The sequence below is a fragment of the Sinohyriopsis cumingii genome, chromosome 6 (assembly GCF_028554795.1).
Source record: "Sinohyriopsis cumingii isolate HCF-2022 chromosome 6, ASM2855479v2, whole genome shotgun sequence".
Lineage (NCBI taxonomy): Eukaryota > Metazoa > Mollusca > Bivalvia > Unionida > Unionidae > Sinohyriopsis > Sinohyriopsis cumingii.
The window spans coordinates 96,076,986-96,099,158 of NC_142966.1; the positions used below are offsets into that span (position 1 = coordinate 96,076,986).

At 34.9% G+C, this 22,173-nt stretch overlaps 1 protein-coding gene across 4 annotated transcripts in view; it reads left to right on the forward strand.

The window, feature by feature from the left end:
• LOC149797492 (stromal interaction molecule 1-like) overlaps nt 1-22,173 on the forward strand; it is a 201,859-nt gene that overhangs the window by 27,861 nt on the left and 151,825 nt on the right. For all 4 annotated transcript variants that reach the window (XM_089962302.1, XM_089962303.1, XM_089962305.1 and 1 more), the window contains exon 2: nt 14,988-15,106. In XM_089962302.1, coding sequence (XP_089818428.1) covers nt 14,988-15,106 — 119 coding nt within the window. The remainder of the gene's footprint in view (nt 1-14,987; nt 15,107-22,173) is intronic.

Below are 22,173 nucleotides of genomic sequence, written 5' to 3' on the forward strand. Positions count from 1 at the left end.
TAGATCAGGGTTTGCCCATTTTGTTCTGTTTTGACTTCATGCGTGTACATATAACTAGGGAAACCCTGATCTGTTAGAACATTATGTAATGCAGACTGGAGCCTCTATTGTTCCCATTTGCGTAGATGTTATAGTTCATAGAGGGACTTCAAATAAAGCATAATTGGTAGAGTTTCAGACTTGAAATCCCAAAGTTGTGAGTTCAGTACCTGTCCAGACCATTGCAGGTTGGCTGCATAGATTTGTGTTTGGGATTTAAGGCTCTTAGATCCAGTTTCTTATGCATGTTACATTCAATAATGCTTTTAAAGTACTGCTAAAAACGAGCTTTAAAATACATATTGTTCATGTATATGTGTGATACAAGGAAAATAATACAGTTAGGCTCAGATGTCAGTTCAGAGAGTGCTTGTATAGATAGATGTCATTTAGTGACAGAATTAGACTTGGATTACAAAGAATGGACCTTTCCAAAATGATGTGCTCTAATCCCTGCGCACACTTAAAAAGTATTTGCCCACACTTATTTACATAAAAAGTATCTTTTTGTGTCTGAAAACTAAAGTGCATTCACTTGAATTAAAAAAGAAGGAAAAATTTAAATCTAAAATTTAAGCAAAGTCTGAGCAATTGTTTATGAGATATATTGGTTCAGATTTATCATATGTGACCTATATTTTTGTCCAGGTTATGGGAATATTGTACACTTATTGTCCCACATAATTTAATCTCATGCAATTACACCAGACCTAAACAGATTGCACTCCCATTGGCAATTGATCATTAAGTAGGAGCCTGCCAATGGTTCTGAAAAATTGTCATGTATTACATTTTCAGCTGTTCAATTACTTCAAAAAAATATTGTTTTATAGAGTATCAGGTAGAGTTTTACAAGCTCTTTTTTGTAATAATAATTTTTGTTGGTTTGTATTTAACCTGTAGTTGAATTCCTCTATAAAATATTGCAGTGGTAAAAAAAAACATTGGCTGAATAAAAATTTTGGAATTGTAATGCAGTCTTATAAATTTGTTTTATTTCAAATTTTAAGCCAATGGTATGGTTTTTTAATAATGCATTTGATATACTCACTTAAAAATAAGTTGTTATCCTTATATACAGCGGGTGTCCTGTCAATAATAATAATAATAATAGTTATTAAGATTATTCACTGTTTGCAGACTGGTATGATCATACAAAGACTGAAATAGTTTTGCTGTTGTCTAATTATTTCGTCTGTTTGTTAGTGATAACTTAAACTTAAACTTTGCCCATGGTTAAACATTTCAAATCCATTTACATCATGTGCACTTTTGGAGATTACATTCAAGATGACTTTGAGAAAAGTTTGCGCATAATAAAGTTTTATCACCTGCATAAAGATCAGTTATCTGTATGGCATTTCCTATAGCTTGAGTTGATAAAAATTAGGAATAAAAGTTGAGCTAGAATTGACCCTTGTGGCATGCTGCAAGTTACAGGTTTTTGTACAGAAATATGACAGTTGAGTGATACAGTACCTTTTGAGACCTATTGGTTAAGTCTGATTCAAACTATGTAATTGTGTTTTTGCTTCAATTGTGATATATTTTCCGCTTCTAAAGAAGTTGGTGGTGTACTAGATTAAAAGTCTTCATGATGTCAGTCGTTACTCTTGCACCCTTTTATTTACTGTTATCTAAGCATTTAACCACTTGTCTACCATTGATAATAAAGCTGTTTCACAAGGGTTGTTTTGTCTGAAACTTGATTGGTTTTCATGGAGAAGATTATGTTTTTGTAAAAACAAAATTGCAGAATAAAGCACATCTTTTCTATTAACTTTGATAAAGAAGGATAAATGGAAATGGGCCTGTAGTTGTTGATTCATTTTTAAAAGTAGCACTACTTTACCTTGTTTCTATGATGAAGGGAACTGACATATTTTTCATATGATTTCATAGGAAAGTTTCACTCCCAGCACTTATTCAAGCAATTCTGAGTTTAAAATTTTGTGACAGATTTGATAAAGTCAAAGTTCATCGTGGGGATTTCAAAGTTAAGCTGATCCACTGGCATGCCTTCCATTACAGAAGACACGAAGATGCTGCTAAGAAGATTCAGTAATATAGATTTTCATTTTCCATTTCATACATCTGCGTTTACAAATATAAATGTTTGACAGATCTTTAATTCCAGACAGACATTAATTCTAGAAGGGAATTGAGCAGCCTGATAATTTATTGTGTGTAGTGAGCTCCTAACATTGCTGTATAGTAGCGTTGCCTAGTTTTGAATGAATTTCACACCCCTCTTCAGTCAACAGTTTTATAGGTCTAATCCACATTTAATAGGCTGCAAATTGCTTTCTTAAGTATGCAAGGTGTTCCCTACACAAATTCAAGCATCAGTTTACATGCAGGACAAGGTGATTTCATTTGAGGTGACATCATGTTGGAACAGAAAGGAAGTTTACTTTGATGAGGGGTTTAAATTTAATGTATACAACTCAACAATAATTGTTTTAAAAAACAAAAGAAATCTATGGGTGACAGTATAGTGCATGACAGCATGGACCCAGATTTGCTGGCATAACAGTTTTTGATGTTTATAGTTGTACCTAAATTGGGCATGAGTATATACGGCTGATATAAAGTACGAAGAAAACTAAGGGGGATGCAATATACAGTTTAAGTGGGGTTTTTTAAGATTGTAATTGATTCCAATTTAATTGTTTTGAAATGTATACAGGTTGATGTAAATGTTTAAGTGTCAGATCTGAGTTCTTCATCTCTACATTCTACAATACTTGAAAAACCTAGTCACATGATCAACTTATAATACCTGGGGTACACAAAGTACATTATACTTAAGAAACATGGGTCATGCTGATATTTATGTCTGAGTGGTAATAAATAGACCCAAACATAAGTCTAGGTACAAGTTCTGTTGATGATATACAGGCACTGATCTTATTACAGATGATCAGTGATGGATATAGTTTCTGTTCCTTGGAATGATTTATTGCTTATGAATTAGCCTAGGGAAAATAAACTGACAAACTCCCATATTCTACACTACATTGTAGAGAATGTGTATAAAGGTCATTTGTAGCTTTGATAACTATAAAAGTATTATTTAGATTTGGTTCATGTGTTTAATATGTGTTAGCTCACCTGTTTATAAGGTCAAGTGAATTTCTGGTATGGCTTTGTGTCCATGGTACTTTGTCTGTCATACATCCCAGATCCATGAGGAATTGCAATATTAAGCTTTTCCTCTAAAATCCAATTTCAACCCATTATAATAGACAGCATCCAGGTTCAAAGGCCTTTCTATTTTTTGTCCCAATGATGCTCAGATCTGCCATCAAATATAGCTACCATTGCTTAAAGCAGAAAACCTCTAAACAGCTTCAAACCACTCAGCAGTCTCGTTTGACCAATTAGATAGACAAAATCTAGGCTGGAAGGATTTGCAAGCTTGTACAGATAGTAATGTTCAGCCTTCAGTTATGGATAGTGTTGGCAGTGTTATCAATAGCCTGTGAAGGTTTTGTTTTTTAATTCACATTTATTTCCTATAAACTGCTTGAAAGATTCTTCATGCTTGGCATGAATCATGGTGTATCTAAGACCATTCATTCGTGACATGTTCACTCACAGGGCCCAAAAACTTTGCTTTTGATTCACTGGTCAAGGAATAGCAGGACCCTAAATTGCCTAGGTCACATAAGCCAAGGACTGATCAAACAGCTAAGTCTGACATGTGAATGTTTACTACAGGGCATTAACATAAACATAAGGCAAGAATGCTGACAATGTTAATGCATACTCAAAAGTCAGACAGCAACTATGTTGCTTATTGAATTGCATAACATTTTTCTAACCATAACATTTTAAAATCATATGATCATGCCTTTTATTGTTGGATCATTTTTTGAATATCACTTCTGTAGTTGACTAAAACCTCAAATCTAAAAGTTTTCAAAATAAATGATATAGGTAACATAGTGAAACAGATGGAAAAAGATCAAGTCCATTTATATGCAGCCAATAACTCAAAAAGTAACCAATTGACCTTGCAGATTGTCCAGAGTTTCCTATTATCACTCCACTTTAGATATTTTCACATTTCCTATTATCTTACCCACTCCACTTTAGATATTTTCACATTTCCTATTATCTTACCCACTCCACTTTAGATATTTTCACATTTCCTATTATCTTACCCACTCCACTTTAGATATTTTCACATTTCCTATTATCTTACCCACTCCACTTTAGATATTTGCACATTTCCTATTATCTTACCCACTTCACTTAAGATATTTTCACATTTCCTATTATCTTACCCACTCCACTTTAGATATTTTCACATTTCCTATTACTTTACCCACCCCATTTTAGATATTTTCACATTTTTGTTGACAGAATATCTAAAATAGGGTGTGAAAGGTCAGAGAAAACTCAACAGATTGCTCAACCTCAGATGAACTTTGCTTTGGAGGAGTGTACCAGTCATGCACAGTGCTTTGTCAGAAAAAAAGCATTAAGTGGGCAGTGGTATCAACAAAATGGAAATCAGCTAGTTTAGTACCTTTGACATGATGAATAACTAGTTGTGCAGTCAGCTTAATAAAAGTGCAGGGATCATGTTTTTGATACTTGAAATTGGTTTGTTTATTTACTATCAATAACCCTTCTGTTGCATGTAATGTGCTGTTTGTTTGTTTCATGTGCTCTCAATGTGTCATTTAAAATTTTGATGTTCCTTTGAATAAGGCACTTGAATGATTTAATGACTCCAGACATGTTGTACATGCTTAAAAACATATAAAGGACCTCTTGTCATCATGGCCAAGCCCTTTCATTCAGGAAAGTTTCCTGTCCATTTTGGACCAGGAATGTTTGAAACCCAAAAGTGTAACACTTCTTATTGTAGATGAATTCCTTGTGTATGATTTTTTTGCATTCTGTCAGTAAATCCAAAACATCTAGAACATATGGTAATCATATACTGTTGATGCTTGGTTTTAGCTACCTTATGGTTGAGAACAGACAAATATTTCACAGAGATCAGTCTTAGATTGGTGATCAGTATATTGTATGCTAAATTGTCAAGATCAAGGTCATATTTTATTGTAATGTTTTGTAGTTGACCTCAACTACAGATCATTCTTGTCATGGAACTTGCCATTGTGCATATTGTCTTTTTACCACTAAGCTCTCAGGCCTAAATAAGTCTAAAAATGGATCTTGCACATGTTTATATGGTTCAGCTATATTGAGAGTGCTAACACACCTTCAAAGGGAAGAGTCCCAAATATATACAAAGGGAGCTAACATTTGTACATAAAGTGATGGTAATAATAACATTGTCGATGTACACTTACTAGGCTGAGCGTTCGCCTCATAAAATTCATCCAAATAAGATGAATTTAAGCACACAGAATTAAAGATATTGTATCAAATACAATATATTGTTAACGCTGATATATGTGTACATGTTATAGTATGTCTTTGTTGAATTTACTTATATTAAATATTCAGTCGTATTTTATAATGTAAGTACCAACGTAGCTATACTAGAGTCTGTTCATTCCTGAATTGTGAGTAATATCTGCACCTTTGTTGTTCTCACAAAACTTCAAGATTAATTAAAATTATTGATCTCTGTGGACTTTTACAAAGGCATACTGGCATTGAATTGGGTCAAGAAAGTGAATGGTCTAATCATTACCAGTACAGGGGTAGTTAACACTTTTTCCAGTATGTAGTGCTGTCATCATGACATAATGTGTGACATTCAGTCCATTTTACACTGGATCACAGTCTTAGTTTGCCTTGTCTAAAAATGGTGATGTATTTTAACATTGAGTCTGTCATGTTTATTTCTCTGGCCATTTATATAACAATGTTCAAAGGAATATTAAATGAAAAGGTTTGAAATAAAGTGAATAATCACCACCATTTAAAGTTAAAGTTATGTGTAATCAGATTCTAAAAAATTTTACCTATCGTTATGACTCTATGGTCGTAAACTACCATATTTAACAGAGAAGAGTGAAAACCATGAAGTTTTCTAATATAAAAATAATAATTTATTTCCGTCGAATACAAAAAGAAAATTTAAAAAGGACTTACATTATTGTGAATTAAGTTCCAAATAGTCCTCAAAGTTTTGTCACAAGTCACTATTTATGAAGTTCCAATTGAATTCCAGTGGTGTCCAAATAATTTTCAAATATTAAATATACTGATAAGACCACAGTCTAAAGTACGCTAATGTGTCAGTAGCCTTGATTGTGGTGATGTGCTAAGAATCTTTTGATATATCAAAATAATATAATCCAAGAATGGTCTTGTCTGAATTTACTATAATTCAAAACTAGTGTTTCTGTACAAGAATATTATTGATGAGCACATTGTATTTCAGATGAATAATAATATGAATAAATAATTCCACCCAAATGAAAAACTGAACAGAACAATGAGACTGATTCTCTTTCAAGATGCTAAGGCAAGATTGAGTAATGTCTCAAGTAAAGAACATTATATAAAAAGCTCTGACACAAAAATAGAACCAGAATGAGTGTCAAAAGTTCGTTTCTAGAACATTCTATGTTATCAACCAGAGAAATATTAGCTATTTATTACATTGTTTACAAAATCATTGTCCCAAGTCAGGTACACCATGAACTTGATTTTGAACTAAGTTTAATTTAATCATGGAGAAAAAAAGTCAACAAACAATACAAATTAAATATACATAACTCCATAGCTGTAAAAGTTGGTACTGAATGTCTACATGATTTGTTTATGACTTGTACTTTAGATCTTGTTCATGTAAGTGCTTTTTTATGTGTCTGGATAAAAATATAATGGACAAAGCAAATACTTCAGTTGCCCAATATTTTTAGCAAACTTTTGCTAAGAAGCAAACTGATACACAGGATGTATTCTATCAAATTCAGTCAAATTGTATTCAACAATTTTGAAGAAAAAGTTATTCAAAGATTTTTCAGTGTTTAGTAACAGCAACCATATTTGACAGCTCATTCACATCAGCTGTACAAGTTTCAAAAGTTGTCATGCCAACAAGGCTTCTGTCAACTTGGGTAAAATTCTGTTCAGCAGCGAAGTCACATAAAGGCTTTTTATTTTCAGTAACATTGGTCATTTTTGATCATTAATTGGTGGTGATTTTTGATCATGGATTGGTGGTCATACTTGATCATGGATTGGTATCATTTAAATAAAATTTAAAAATCTTCATGCCAGGATGCTTTCTGTCAAATATGGTCAAATTTTGTCAAGTGAATATTGAAAGAAGCAATTTTAAGGTTTTTCTTTTTTTGGTAATGACCACCATTATTTTGTGGCAAGCAGCACCATTTTGGATAAATCTGATTCACCGTCATGCCAGAATGATTTCTGTCAAATTTGGTCAAATACTAAACTGAAGTTTTGGAGATAAAGTTAGTTTTATGGTTTTTATTAGTAATGGTGGCCATATTTGCTGGAAGTTTGTGATAGTTTGCATATTATTGAAAGCACAATGCATGAATGCTTTATGTCAGGTTAGGTCTTATTCTGTTGTTGGAGTTTTTGCAGAATAGGTTTTAAAGTTTTTTAGTTTTAATAATAGCAGCAAAATGTTATGGTGAACTTACACTGTGCATCCATTGCATAATAAAAATAGAAAACCATAAAAAGCATGGGATGCTCTGCAGCTGATGAATGGAACTAAATCACATGTTTTAGAGTCATACAGGAAAATTTAAAACATTAAAAAAGTTGGTTAGGATACAGGATGCAGTCCTTTCAATAAAACGGGTTATTCAGCATAGCAATATAATACATGTTAAATTGAAAAATTGGTAATTTAAGTCAGGGAGAGGAGTAGAAATATGACACTCACTCTAAGGCAACTGTATGTCAGCTAAATTATAGATGAGCTAGGTAAACAGTAGAGTTAGTTATCATGTGAATGAATTTGCTGTATGTATCCTTTGTTTTGACTCTCGTTGCCGTACAAAAACTAACTAAAGCAACTAAAACATTAAAATGGCATTGTCATATAAAATACCTGAAGTATTTGTTGTTTTTATGTTATTACATATTTCTATGTTATTACATGCTTTTATGTTATTACATGTTTCTATGTTATTACATGTAAGGCTGCAGAGTTTATCAAAATTTCAAATTACCATTTGAATAAAATGATTAGAAACTCAACCTTACTTTCTATCTACCAAATAGGTGTACTGAATAGCTGAATACTATTATAATGTGCATGCCCTTCCTGGTCCAGCTTGTAGATTAATTTCATTTATTGTATGTCTTTTGCATAATATGCTGAGATTTGCATTTGTAAGATTCATCTTTGTTCAACATATTGGACAGTGTTGGTGAAACTTGCCTAGTATCATTGTGATGTTTCTTCCAACCACTACATCCATTTACATGATGAAACAAATCGATTATGCAGCTTGACTGTCTGGACATGATTATCATTGTGATGTTGCTTCCAACCACTACACCCATGTATGTGATGAAACAAATCGATTATGCAGCTTGACTGTCTGGACACGAGGATAAAATGCTTTTGAATGGTGGCAAGAAGCCTTGTGAGAAAAGCAACGATGACTAGCTGCATACAGTTGTGGCATTTGTCACAAAATTTTCCCAAAACTTGGCCAGTCTGAGGAATAAAAAGTGAAACCTTAACGCACATTTACACCAAAACCATACAAAAACATATAAAATTTAATTAAAATCTTACAAACATTGTTTGTCATCAATTATCAGTGTTTTGTCATCAATTATCAGTGTTTTGGTAGTGGGGAGGGGTTTGCATTCTTCGCTGATCTGTTGAAGATGTTGGGTAAATTATGAGACCAATGATCTTGTTTCTTGGAATGTGGGTATGGGATGGAGATAAATAAGTTTTGAAGAAAAATATTTCCAGCTTTCTAATAGCTTGAAAAAATAGTTTTTCCTTGTGATAACACTTCATTATTACCCAATTCCAGATCAAACATGGTTTTGCTATAGAAATCACAACCCAAATTAAACCATTACATTTTAATTGGTCAATAAAATGTATATCAGTATGGGTTGAGAAAATAACAAACTACTGTACATGATGTTAAGTATTATATGTTTATTTCCTTTTTAAAAGATTATTTGAGAAATTTTGAACATGCCTGCTGGTTTGGTACATGTGCTATGATGACAGTAATATAGCTTAGTAATTAAAACCCTTCTCACTATAAAATAGTTACATTCATAATGTAGTAGTGGATCTCAAGCACCACTTTATAACATTCTCACTATAAAACAGTTCCATTCATAATGTAGTAGTGGATCTCAAGCACCACTTTATAATATTCTCACTATAAAACAGTTCCATTCATAATGTAGTAGTGGATCCCAAGCACCACTTTATAACATTCTCACTATAAAACAGTTCCATTCATAATGTAGTAGTGGATCTCAAGCACCACTTTATAACATTCTCACTATAAAACAGTTCCATTCATAATGTAGTAGTGGATCTCAAGCACCACTTTATAATATTCTCACTATAAAACAGTTCCATTCATAATGTAGTAGTGGATCCCAAGCACCACTTTATAACATTCTCACTATAAAACAGTTCCATTCATAATGTAGTAGTGGATCTCAAGCACCACTTTATAACATTCTCACTATAAAACAGTTCCATTCATAATGTAGTAGTGGATCTCAAGCACCACTTTATAACATTCTCACTATAAAACAGTTCCATTCATAATGTAGTAGTGGATCTCAAGCACCACTTTATAACATTCTCACTATAAAACAGTTCCATTCATAATGTAGTAGTGGATCTCAAGCACCACTTTATAACATTCTCACTATAAAACAGTTCCATTCATAATGTAGTAGTGGATCCCAAGCACCACTCTATAACAAGAGAGCGCTGAACTCTTGCTCAGAATTGTAGAAAATAAAAACTAAATCTGTTCATCACATTAATTGGAAAAAGCATATCTTGAGACCAAACAAAATTGTCCTGGTTGGAAAGAAAGTTACAGTTACACACTATTGTGCAGATTAATTAATTAATCAGATTATATTTTAGAATGATGTTAATTACTGTCTGATATGTTGTAGTCATGTTTTTATAAAATGTATGGGGGCCCCGAGTGGCCGAGTGGTCTAAAGCGCTGTCCATCACGGATCACTGCCATCTCACCTCTGTCTGCGTGGGTTCGAGTCTCGGGCTCGGCAAATGTGGATATGTGAGAAAGCTTGTCGTTAGCTTCCCGTGGGTCGTTGGTTCTTTCCGGGGTTTTCCCGGTTCTTCCTCCACCAGTAATACTGGCCGCCATGTATAGCCTATCTTGTGCTGAAAAATGGCGTTAAACCCTATAACAACAGCAACAACAACAACATAAAATGTATGTATTTCATTAGGTGTTATTTCACATTTTGTTGATAATAGCTGTATATATCCTTAAAAATGTAGTTGTTCTGAAGAAAAGGATAAACACGACAATTTCACTCAAATTAATTTTATTTTATTTGTGTTTAATAGCTCATTCAAAGACCCTGTCCTGTCCTTTAATTTACATGAAATCTTGCATCACAGTGAGTTTCTAGTATGTTTTGATGAGATGCAATTATGAAGTAAGGACAAAGTAATCTTAATTGCAGATGATTGTTGACTGTAGTTGGTCACATTGTAGTTACATGTAATTAAAAGTATCTTATTACTAATTACTAGTTCAGAATAACTAATCAGTTACGGATGACTTCAAGTACTGTATTCATTTACATCAGTTCTGATCAGATACAAGGCCAAAATGGTGCAAACAATCAGTTCCAAAAGGAAGTCAGAATAACAAAGTTCAGGCAGGCAATTGACTAGGCAGTTCAGTGGGTGTTTGCCCAGTGTTTGGGCTGGTAAGGCATTTGAATTGTATCTTTGAACACCTGATGCATGGGTTCTGCAGACTGGATATATCATAGGTGTTGATAATCCAATGCAAATGCTAGTCAGCTGTAAGATCATAGGTGAGGCTTACTGTATATGTACTAAGACATTGGTGGACTATAATAGCCAAAATGCCTACTTCCTGTAGCTAGTATGTTTCGTTTTGGGAACATTAATGAAAGAAACCTTTAGCATAAAATAAACAGTTGTAAAATTACAAAGGGTCCTATAGAATAAATACATTCTAATAACTAGGTATTATTATCTTGGTGAGTGGGTGACATGATTCATCAAAACAGAAGTGTCTAATACCTGTAATGACCTTTCAGTGTTGACAATTCAGATAATCAGTGTAAATTATTTCCTGTGTAACTTTCATCAGTTCTTTGACTATTAGCGGTGAGGACGTGGGCATATCTTGAAATAAAAATACATGGACTTTGTTGCAATACATATACAGTTTACATATTAACTGCATATCCCTAATGGGGGCCCCGAGTGGCCGAGTGGTCTAAAGCGCTCACCGTTCCGGATCACTGCCATCTCACCTCTGTCTGCGTGGGTTCGAGTCCAAGGCTCGGCTAGTGTGGGTACGTGGGAAAGCCTGCCAGTAGCTTCTCGTGGGTCGGTGGTTCTTCCCTGGGTTTTCCAGGATTCTTCCTCCACCAGTTATACTGGCCGCCATATATAGCCTATCGTGTGCTGAAAAATGGCGTTAAACCCTAGAACAACAACATGTCCTTAATGAAATTTCACTTGGAAAAATTAAATAAATAGTCAGCTATCCCTAAGGCTGGAAAATTCCCTCAATGACTAGTGCATTAGTTTTTATAATTTTCAGTTGTCTAGTGGCACCTGCAGTTTCAGTTGTTGCTAGTCATTGTTTTATGGGAAGGGCTAGGAAAAATCCAGCAGTAGTACATTTCTCACCCTACAGATCCTTTTGGGAAAAAGGTAATTTGTCAAATTCTTCAAATGCCAGATACAGTGACTTGGGATGGGTGGGATAGGGAAACACTTGGTATATGCTTGCAACAAGTTTGTCAACAAATGCATTTTTTTAAAAGAAGAAAAATGAAAATGTTTGATTTACTGAACTAAATAGATGATCATGAAGTTTAATGCGCACAAATATGATAGCTGCTGGTGATGTAATGTTCCACCATGTTTGTTGAATTATTCTGCTATACGGCAGTAGCTTTACACCCATTACATTTAATAGTTTATTTGCTTGTATAATGCACACTAAACATCAACAAGCGTTGCAGACGCAGATCCAGCTGTGCAGAATGAAATGACAGATGAGACCTGCAGATCATGAAACTCAATGTTTTATGGTCTTCAGGTATGATCCTGTTTTCTCAAAACATATGGAGTATGAAACTCAAACTTGAACTCTGATAACTGCAACATTTGAAACAATTCTTTTTGGGACAGAATCCTAAAATTGTATTCCTCAGTACAAATGCATCCACATATTTTTGGGTGATAGAAATGTTCATGTTTCTGACTATGGGAATGAATCACTAAATGTTGATTTTTTAAAAAAAAGGAAACTTTCATTTTTGGGCTATGACAAGTAATGTGTTTCATTGAAATGTCTTTTCTTTTTTAAACCCTGTAACATAGTTAAGATACCAAACAATACATTTTTAAGGGAGGGACAGCTTCAATTCAATTTTGATATTTTTTGTTGCATTCCCTCACGAAGGACAAATTATTTCACACTATACATTGGAAAACAAAATACATTTATATACGTGCTGGGCAAGTGACAATATATTTTCAGTATATTTTCTTCTGTGCAAAGATGGGCCAATAAGTTTTGTTCAAATAAAATTTAGCTTCTGACAACCATTTCCCCCACCCAATTCAACCAAAATGAGATGCATGTCTATAAGACTCCATTTTTGTCATGGAATCCCATAACTTAATTGCACTGGCAAATAATGCATTAGGAAAAAAATGTTTGCATGGAACAGCTATTGATTTTATATAAAATTATTACAGTACCACAAAGCAATATAAACATAATGACTTATTTTGTAACTGTAATTACTATTCTAGCTAATTGTCACAAATAGTTTTGTATTTTACATCACTGCAGCAGTTGAAAGGTTATATGCAGTAATTGAATAGCCCTATCCAAGAACACAAAATGGTAGTGGATGTGACGGTAATGCACATCCTTCTGGTCAAGGGTCCAGCACCTTAATCACTGAGCTACTCTGGCTTCCTCACTTGTCACTAAGGTTTATATTTGTGGAAACTGATGGAATTCAAAGACCAACTTTTTGTTGCTTAACAAGATTCTTGCATTTAAAAATGATGTTGTTGTTGTTGTTGTTGTTGTTGTAGGGCTTAACACCATTTTTCAGCACGCGATTGGCTATACATGGCGGCCATTTAAAAATGTGTTTTCTTTAACCCACCCAAGTATTGGCTTTAGACCAGATTATCAGGCATCAGGTTAGAGGCTGCCTCCAGGATAGAATTGTATGAACCCTTTTCATTTTATACAAATATACTTGCGTGTAAAAGGCAGCTGTCAATAAAAGGCAAATTTTTATTGAGTTTTATTTATAGACATGTTTATAGTACAAGATGGTTGGCTGCTTGTTTGGTTATACATGTAATATAGCCTTAAACACATTATTGACTTTATCATGGTGAGGAAATGGGACCAACGTTTTTTTCAAGGACTCAGTCAGAAGTAGCTCAGACCAGGGTCTTTGTGCATATCAAACCTGTGACCCCTTGGTTTATGAATCAGACACTCTACCAACCGAGCTACAGTGGCTCCTTTATAAGATAGCACATCATACTGCATTGAGCGAGTTCTGTACACTGATGGAAATCAAAAATAATTTGTTTGTCAGTAGCTTGAACTCCATTGTCACAATGGTTCACATTGGGAGGGGAGCATTCATGGAAAGTGAATATGATATAGTACACTGATTATCCATATTATTTTCTGGTACAGAATCCAACCATTCCCCTTCTTAAATTATATTTACAAATTTGGAAGTACAGTAAAACTCCTAAAATCCGCAACATCACTATGTGCAAAATGGTTTAGCTTAGCTAGGACTAAGAACATTACAATCTCAGGCCCCATAATATTTTGTCTCTGTCTCACTCTCATGATGTAACTGCTTGGAAAAAGAAATCTGTATGTTCACATATGCAAAAGGTCTCTCAAAACCAACATTTCTGGGGGTCCAAAAGGTTTTCAGTTTTGAGGGGTTTCACTATAATTTATTTTGGGGGTTGGTATCCTGGGTAGCTGAGTCGGGTCTAAAGTGCTCACCATATCCAATTAGTGCCAACACAATGTGGGTTTGAGTCTCAAGGCTCAGGCAATGCAGGTATGTGAGAAAGCTTGCCAGTAGCTTTCCATTGGTCAGTGGTTTTTACCTGGGTTTCCTGGCTTTATCATCTACTAGTTATACCGGCCACCAACTATAGAAGGGGCCCTGTCAGTGGCCGAGTGGTCTAAAGCACTCACCATTATGGATCACTGCCATCTCACCTCTGCATGTGTTCGAGTCCCATGCGCGGCCAATGTGGGTATGTCAGAAAGCTTGCCAGTAGCTTCTTGTGGGTCAGTGGTTCTTTCTGGAGGTTTTCCCTGGTTCTTCCTCAACCATATGTACTGGCCGCCATGTATAGCTTATCTTGTGCTGAAAAATCGTTTTAAACCCTATAACAACAATAACAACAACCAGCTATAGACTATCATATGCTGAAAAATGGCATTAAATTGAAAACAACAATATTTCTTTGTTTTTTATGCCTAGTTTATCTTACATTAAAATTTATCCTGGCTTCAGGAATGCATATAAATGGAACCTCATCATAAAGGACATTTACAGATCTCTTTTAATCTCATTATTGTGATTTTTCCTGTATAGAGAGGAAGCTATTAACAAGGGACAAAATGTTATGAATTCTCTAGGTGTCCTTTATACAGGTTTCACTGCATTTATGTCAATTATTCACAAGAGTTACTAAATTATTTCAGATTGCAAAACAAAAGAGGAATGTGAAGAGGAGTCACTGTCCATGGAAGCCATAAAAGAACTCCACCGCATAATAGATGATGATAATAATGGGAATGTGGACCAGTCTGAAAGTGGTGATGTAAGTATCAGTATTAGACTTCTACAAAAATCCATGAGAATTAAGTTTAGATAAAATGTGATCTTTATCTTCTGTTTACATCCTCATTCTTTGAGATCCTTTCCCAGAAAATTGTTGAGGATTCAAAAGATATGAGCTAAGTGAAATAAATACCTTTGTAGCCAAGGGATGCTTTTGAGTGGGGCACTGTTAACCATCTTCTTGACGTGGGCTTAATATTCAGTGATGATGTTTTTGGCATTTGAAAAAATTTAGGTTCACTTAAAAAGTCAGAGTTTGAAATTTACGAAATTTTATCTTTATACATGTGTATCCATCTGCCTTAATGCAGAGCATATATTATGTGATGAAGTTGTCTTGCCATCCATTGGCATCCATCTTTCTTTTATCAATTTTGTCTTCACACCATAACTTTTGCCCATCTGCAGTTATCTATCATTTATTATCCATTATCCATCTTTGTAGATGGCTTGCACTTGGAGTAAAGATGAACTCTGCAAGTCAAAAGCAATTATCAGTTTTGGAGTGTACAAGCCAAAGACCAAAAAGGTTTACATATAGTAACTTGAGTTCTACCGTACATACCATAACCAAACTTTGTGGATGGTTTCACCTTTGATAAGGAGACAGTTCATTTTTAGGGATGACAGGTCAAAGCCCAAGGTCACTGTGACTAGTTTCAGTGCAATAACATTAGCATTACACCAAACTTTGTGGATTGTTTGGATTTGAGGTAAGGAAGAAAACTATTGATGGAGTTGGGATGGGTGGGTAGAAAAGGCAAAGCTCAAGGTTTCTTTGAAAGGAGTTAAAATTGCTCCCACACAACAACTTTAGTCAGGGATGATAATTCTGCATAATGGGCTCCAATATGTGGTAGATTGAGATAGATGTTTGCATAAAGGATATGTAGTGACATGCTAAACTTCCTTGGGAATTTTAGTATTGTGGATGTACTGTAAATACCAATTAATCATGTACATTACAAGGGAGGAAGATAATTGACAGTCAGCAGATAATTCTGATAAGGTTACTGATTGTCAAATAAAAGGACCCATAGTTTCAGTGTGACTCGGTGGCTTTAATTTGCTTATAGTTTTTCCATTCTGAATATAACCTCTGATAATTGACAGATTGACAGGTTTGATGCATTACAAAGAAGACCAAATGCTTCCTGATATCTATGTTTCAGATAGGATAATGAGATACACATGTATAGTAAAACTTCCCTTGACTATACAATGCTTCAACCAAAAATGTGGTTATTTTATACAGGTGGCCAGTGTGCACAGTTTTAATTGCTATTACATTATAGAGTGACCACATTTTAGCTGAGTCTGCAGATAAATTAAGTTACAGAGGGACTGATTAAAATAATTCTTGATAAGTTTTTATTTCTTAAGTCAAAACAGTGATGATTTTTTTATGTGTCCTTCCTTAAGATGCAAAGCCATGAAACTTACGACATAAATGAATGAATATACCTTTTTAATAATCATGGAAGAAATAAATTATTGTGATTCCTTGCTGAAGTGGACTTCTCTAGTACAGACTACTTGATAAAGTATTTGACAATGATGGCTTGATTTATTACATCTCCAGGGCAAACTCATAGGCAAATGCATGACTTTTCCTTTAATAAGGTACAAAAATTCTAATCTGTGGCAGCTATGGTATATATTTCATTGATTGTTATCGACAAGAGTGAACTTGTGATACCCCAGTCATTTTCTGTGCCAGGGTCAGTGTTAGGCTAATTTTATGAAAATTAAAAAAGAAAAATTTGTCAAAGTAAGTAATGTTTTATGATCACAATGCTTAAGGGAGTAAATTGAATTATTACATTAAATGGCAAATGTACTTTTAGTCATTTGTAATATTATTGCATTAAGAATCATGATTTAAAATTTGAATGTAATAATAAATCCATTTTATCCTGAAAAATACGTCTACGGTCGTAATATCCCATTTTATTTAGAACCTAGCAGTGGTCCTAGTATCCCACTGTATCCGGAATACAGCTGTAACAAGATAACCGGGTGGGATTTTTGGATTCACAACAGAACACTTTTGATGATGATATAAATACAATGTTTAATAATGGATGACTTGAATGAATCCAATGAGCAACTAATTATGAAAATGTACGTATAGATATATAATCCAAATGTTGGATTTGATTAACGTAAGAACGCACAGACTTAATGATGAAAAATACAAATAATTTAGCAAATATAAAGACAAGGGGTGAATGGTTTACAACGATTTGATAATGAAACGATGGATATAGTTTACTGCGGTAGTAAACGATGTAAAATTTTAGTCGTTACTTGTGTAGTAAAATGCATTCACTAAGGTAGCGAAATTATGGTGATAAAAAGGAGGGACAGATATACAACTTATCTTTACAGTCCTGAAAGATACACTGGGTTTTATGAACCCCAAAAGTAGCCCACGGCTAACAAATTACATGTACGGAGATACACTCTGTCATCAGTACACTGTTTCTGCTCCATGGCTGCTACAGTCCAGCTTCACAGCTGCTATAGACTCTGGACACTTGGAATACTCCAAACATTAGACCCTCCGGATATTAGACACTCCGTACATTATACACTCGTACACTCTGGTCACTTCAGACACAGACACTCTGGTCACTCCAGACACAGACACAGACAGAGACACTCTGGTCACTCCAGACACAAACACTCTGGTCACAGACAGAGACACTCTGGTCACAGACAGAGACACTCCGGTCACAAACAGTAGACATTCCAGACACCCCGGACATTAGACACTTCAGTCACAGTCACAGACATTCCGGTCACTCCAGACACGGACACTCTGGTCACAGACAGACACTCTGGTCACAGACAGAGACACTCCGGTCACAGACAGTAGACATAACGGACACTTGACAGTAGACATTCTGGACACCTTGGATATTAGACCCTCCGGACACCCCGTTCACAGACACAGACTCTCTGGTGACAGACATTAGACATTCCAGACACCCCGGACATTAGACAGTAGACATTCCGGACACTGTGGACATTAGACACCCCGGACACGGGACACTCCAGTCACAGACAGTAGACATTCCGGACATTAGACATTCTGTTCACAGACAGTAGACATTCCGGAAACCCCGGACATTATACCCTCCGGACACTCCGGTCACAGACACTAGACAGCTGAAAATATATCCAATACTGTGTACTATACATGACATGGGCATAATAATGTAATGACGTTATACATGGTAAGTTATATAGATTACATTATCGGCACAATAATTACAAAATGACAGGTTCAAAAATAAACTTAATCCTGCTCGATAAGAATCCTACTATATTAAACAGTTCTAAAAAAACATGTAGCTTTATATTACTAATATAAAACCCTTGCTAAGTCGAAAACGAGAATAGAAATATGTGCATTATACCGTGTACACCAAAGCTACATAGCAAACATACAAAAATAAACATGGTAATACAGTATTTATAACTTATAGACTAGAAATTAATAAACTTACGTACCTCTACAGCTGAAGATGTGCAAGTCTTTGAAGCAGACTGCCTGCTGACAAGACTATATCGTATTGTAAAGAAATGTACATACGGTGAGGTATTTATACACAGAGAGTCTGTGCATTTTAGGCATTTGGTACATCCCATCGAGAGCACTTCGCACATGCAGCATTGGATGAACCAAACTCACTATTTCGAAATATGACACAATATACATAAATCACCCTCCGGTATCGTTGTACACAAGAAACGAAACTCGAGTACATGTATTCAGTAAATAAAAGAGTTTAATTCTATGATAACAACTATGGTTGTAGTATCCCATTTTATAGTAAATATGACTACACTCGTTGTTGTTGTAGCGTTTAATGCCATTTTTCAGCACAAGATAGGCTATAAATGACGGCCAGTATAAATGGTGGAGGAAGAACCTGGGAAATCCCCAGAAAGAACCACTGACCCACGTGAAGCTACTGGCAAGCTTTCTCACATACCCACATTGGCCGAATCCGACACTTGAACCCACGCAGACAGAGGTGAGATGGCAGTGATCTGTATTGGTGAGCACTTTAGACACTTGGCCACTCAGGGCCCCCAACTAAACTTGTAATCTACTACATATTTGTGTTGACTGTATCTGTATAGCAATATGTGCTATACATCCCAAATTGTTGTGCACTTCGTCAAAAAGATGGTAAAAAGCAAAGGATGTCACTTGGAAAGTGCTTGCTTGATTGAAAATCAATAAATAAAATCTTCCACAACAACCTGGAGGTTGTTAGTGATGGTAGTGACATTGAAATTGATGATTCTGGTGACAATAATGTTTAAATGATGGATAAGAATTGCATGAAGTTGACAAAACTGATGACACATAGCTTCATGCACTGTTTGACAGTGATTATGACAACAAAATGAAATTTGAAGGTTCTCATGGAAAATTGGTCAGGTATGATTTTTCACCTTGGTTGCATCCATGATTAAATTTGATAGAAGGGTCAACAGTTCAACATCAGAAAGTAACTGATTCACATCATATAGGTACATAGAGGACAGTGAAACATGGGACAGGCATATACATGTAATGTGCCATTCACTGTTCTCTTTGTACATAGAGGACAGTGTAACATGGAACAGGCATATAATGTGCCATTTAGGGCACGTGGTACTAATTATACGGAAGAACTGTGAACCAGTCTAGAAATGGGTGAAGAAATAATAAAGTTACGGGTTTAGTGGTCCATAATTGGTTAATAATGAAAATTAAAATTTTAGTAAAAATATATTTTGAGAGCTTATCCTATATGTAATTAAAAAAAAATAAAGACAAATTTCTACTGATGCAATTGTAGCATTTTTACAGGCTTGACTCAGGAGTACTCAATAATGAAAGTAGCACCTGATTCATTTGGTGCAGAATCAATAATGTGTTTCATGCACATGTATGGAAACAAAATGCCACGGCTCATATGGTGTTCTCCACACATAAGCTTGCACCAAGGTTAGATGTGCATGGCGAATTATAGGTCTCATCATCAGCACCCAGAAATTTTAAGTTATTGAATTTTGAATATGATAGTGTTTCCATATGTTTACTATTGGAGTTGAATTAGTACCATGAGTCCTATATTCACTGTTCTCTTTGTACACAGAGGACAATGTAACATGGGACAGGCTTATAATGTGCCACTTACAGTTTTCTAACGGTAGCTGGAGGATAGTGTAGTAACATGGGACAAGCATATCTGTGCCATTCAGTTCTCTTTGTTCATAGAGGACAGTGAAACATGGGACAGGGATATAATGTGCCATTCTCATTTCTCTTGGCACATAGAGGGAAAGATGAAAAATAATCCAGTAACTTGAAATTACTTTGCTTGGCATTGTAATTCCTATTTATCAATAAATCTTATAATGTCATTGTTATAAATTAATTATTTATAGTTAATGTAATCATTTTCTCGAACATAATTTGTAGATGGTTAATCCTAGCGCTGTGCATCTGTGAGAATAAAAAAGAGCATGCACACAAAAATGAATGAATTGGTGAATAGCAAGAGCTTGAGATGGAATCCATCACATGAATCTGCACTCTGTAGCTGACTTGGCAGAATGGCCATAGGAGCTGATGGTTTAACCCTGCATTTGTTGACCATTGTCTTTCAGCAGCAATTGCATGTTGCCACTCTGGAATCCATAATTTATTTCTGATTTCTTTCAAATTTGGAGTATGGGTTTATATTGTGAAATTCTCAAACAGGCTTTACAATAAACGAAAGTATGTTACTAGCAAGGTGATCATGCATCTGATAGGCTGACCTCATTACCACTTTAGAGGTGATATTATACATCTGATAGGCTGACCTCAATACCACTCTAGAGGTGATCATGCATCTGATAGGCTGACCTCATTAACACTCTAGAGGTGATCATGCATCTGATAGGCTGACCTCATTACCACTCTAGAGGTGATCATGCATCTGATAGGCTGACCTCATTACCGCTCTAGAGGCCATTTTTCTTATCCAGTTTTGGTCATTCTTTGAGTTTATGCAAGTATTATTAAGATTTGAGGTAAGTTCAGTAATAAGCCTGATTTAAAGGTATTATTACTGAGGCAATCTTGTATCTGATTGGCTGACCTTGTTCCCACTTTAGAGGTCATATTTGTTTGTATCGAGCTTTAATCCTAACCAGACTTGTAATATATGCTAGTATCATGTCTGACAGGTTGGCAAGATCCACATATACTGAAGAGGTGATCTTGAATCTGATTGGCTGATCATGTTCTGCAGCGTGTATTCTGCTCCTGTTTCTATAAAACTTTAAATATATTAAAGATACCAGGTATTTTCCTTTCCTGCATTAATATGTGACATATTGTCTGTATCAAAAAGTGATATTTTTTAAACAAGTGGCATTAAACCATGAGTAAAAATATAATTTTGTTTATCAGAAGATGAAATCTAATCTTTGATACCTACAGTACAGAGGAAAAAGAAAATTAATTAAAATTAATTAAGATTAAATTCACTCTTCAGCACACCACCCCTAACCCACTTTTCATAAGTTCACCTAAATTTCAATCGCATTTATCGGCTGATCATAAAAATCACCAGGGATTTGAGAGAAGGGAAGGATTGGGATGGCCTAGTTTGATGTAGTCAATTAAAACGTATTTAACACTATATGACCACAAAATCAAGTCCAGTTCAGTGATGCAGAACACTGGATTTTTTAAATTGTTGTCAGGGTTGTTAGGGAGATATATCTTCATAAAAAACAAATAGTGGTAAGTCAGGTATCTTGGGCAAAAATGATCTCATGCATAAAAGTGAGTCAATTTCTGTTTTTGCTCAGACTCACATAATACTCATTTTCCTTCTTGCAAGCTAGTGTGACTTTAATTACAGGCAGATAAATTGAGCATTGCATAGCATGATGGGAGATTTTGGATAATTTTTTGCAAGAAAATAAATAATTTTTATTTACATTTCACATTTTGGTATATAATAAATGATTATGTCATCAGGATCT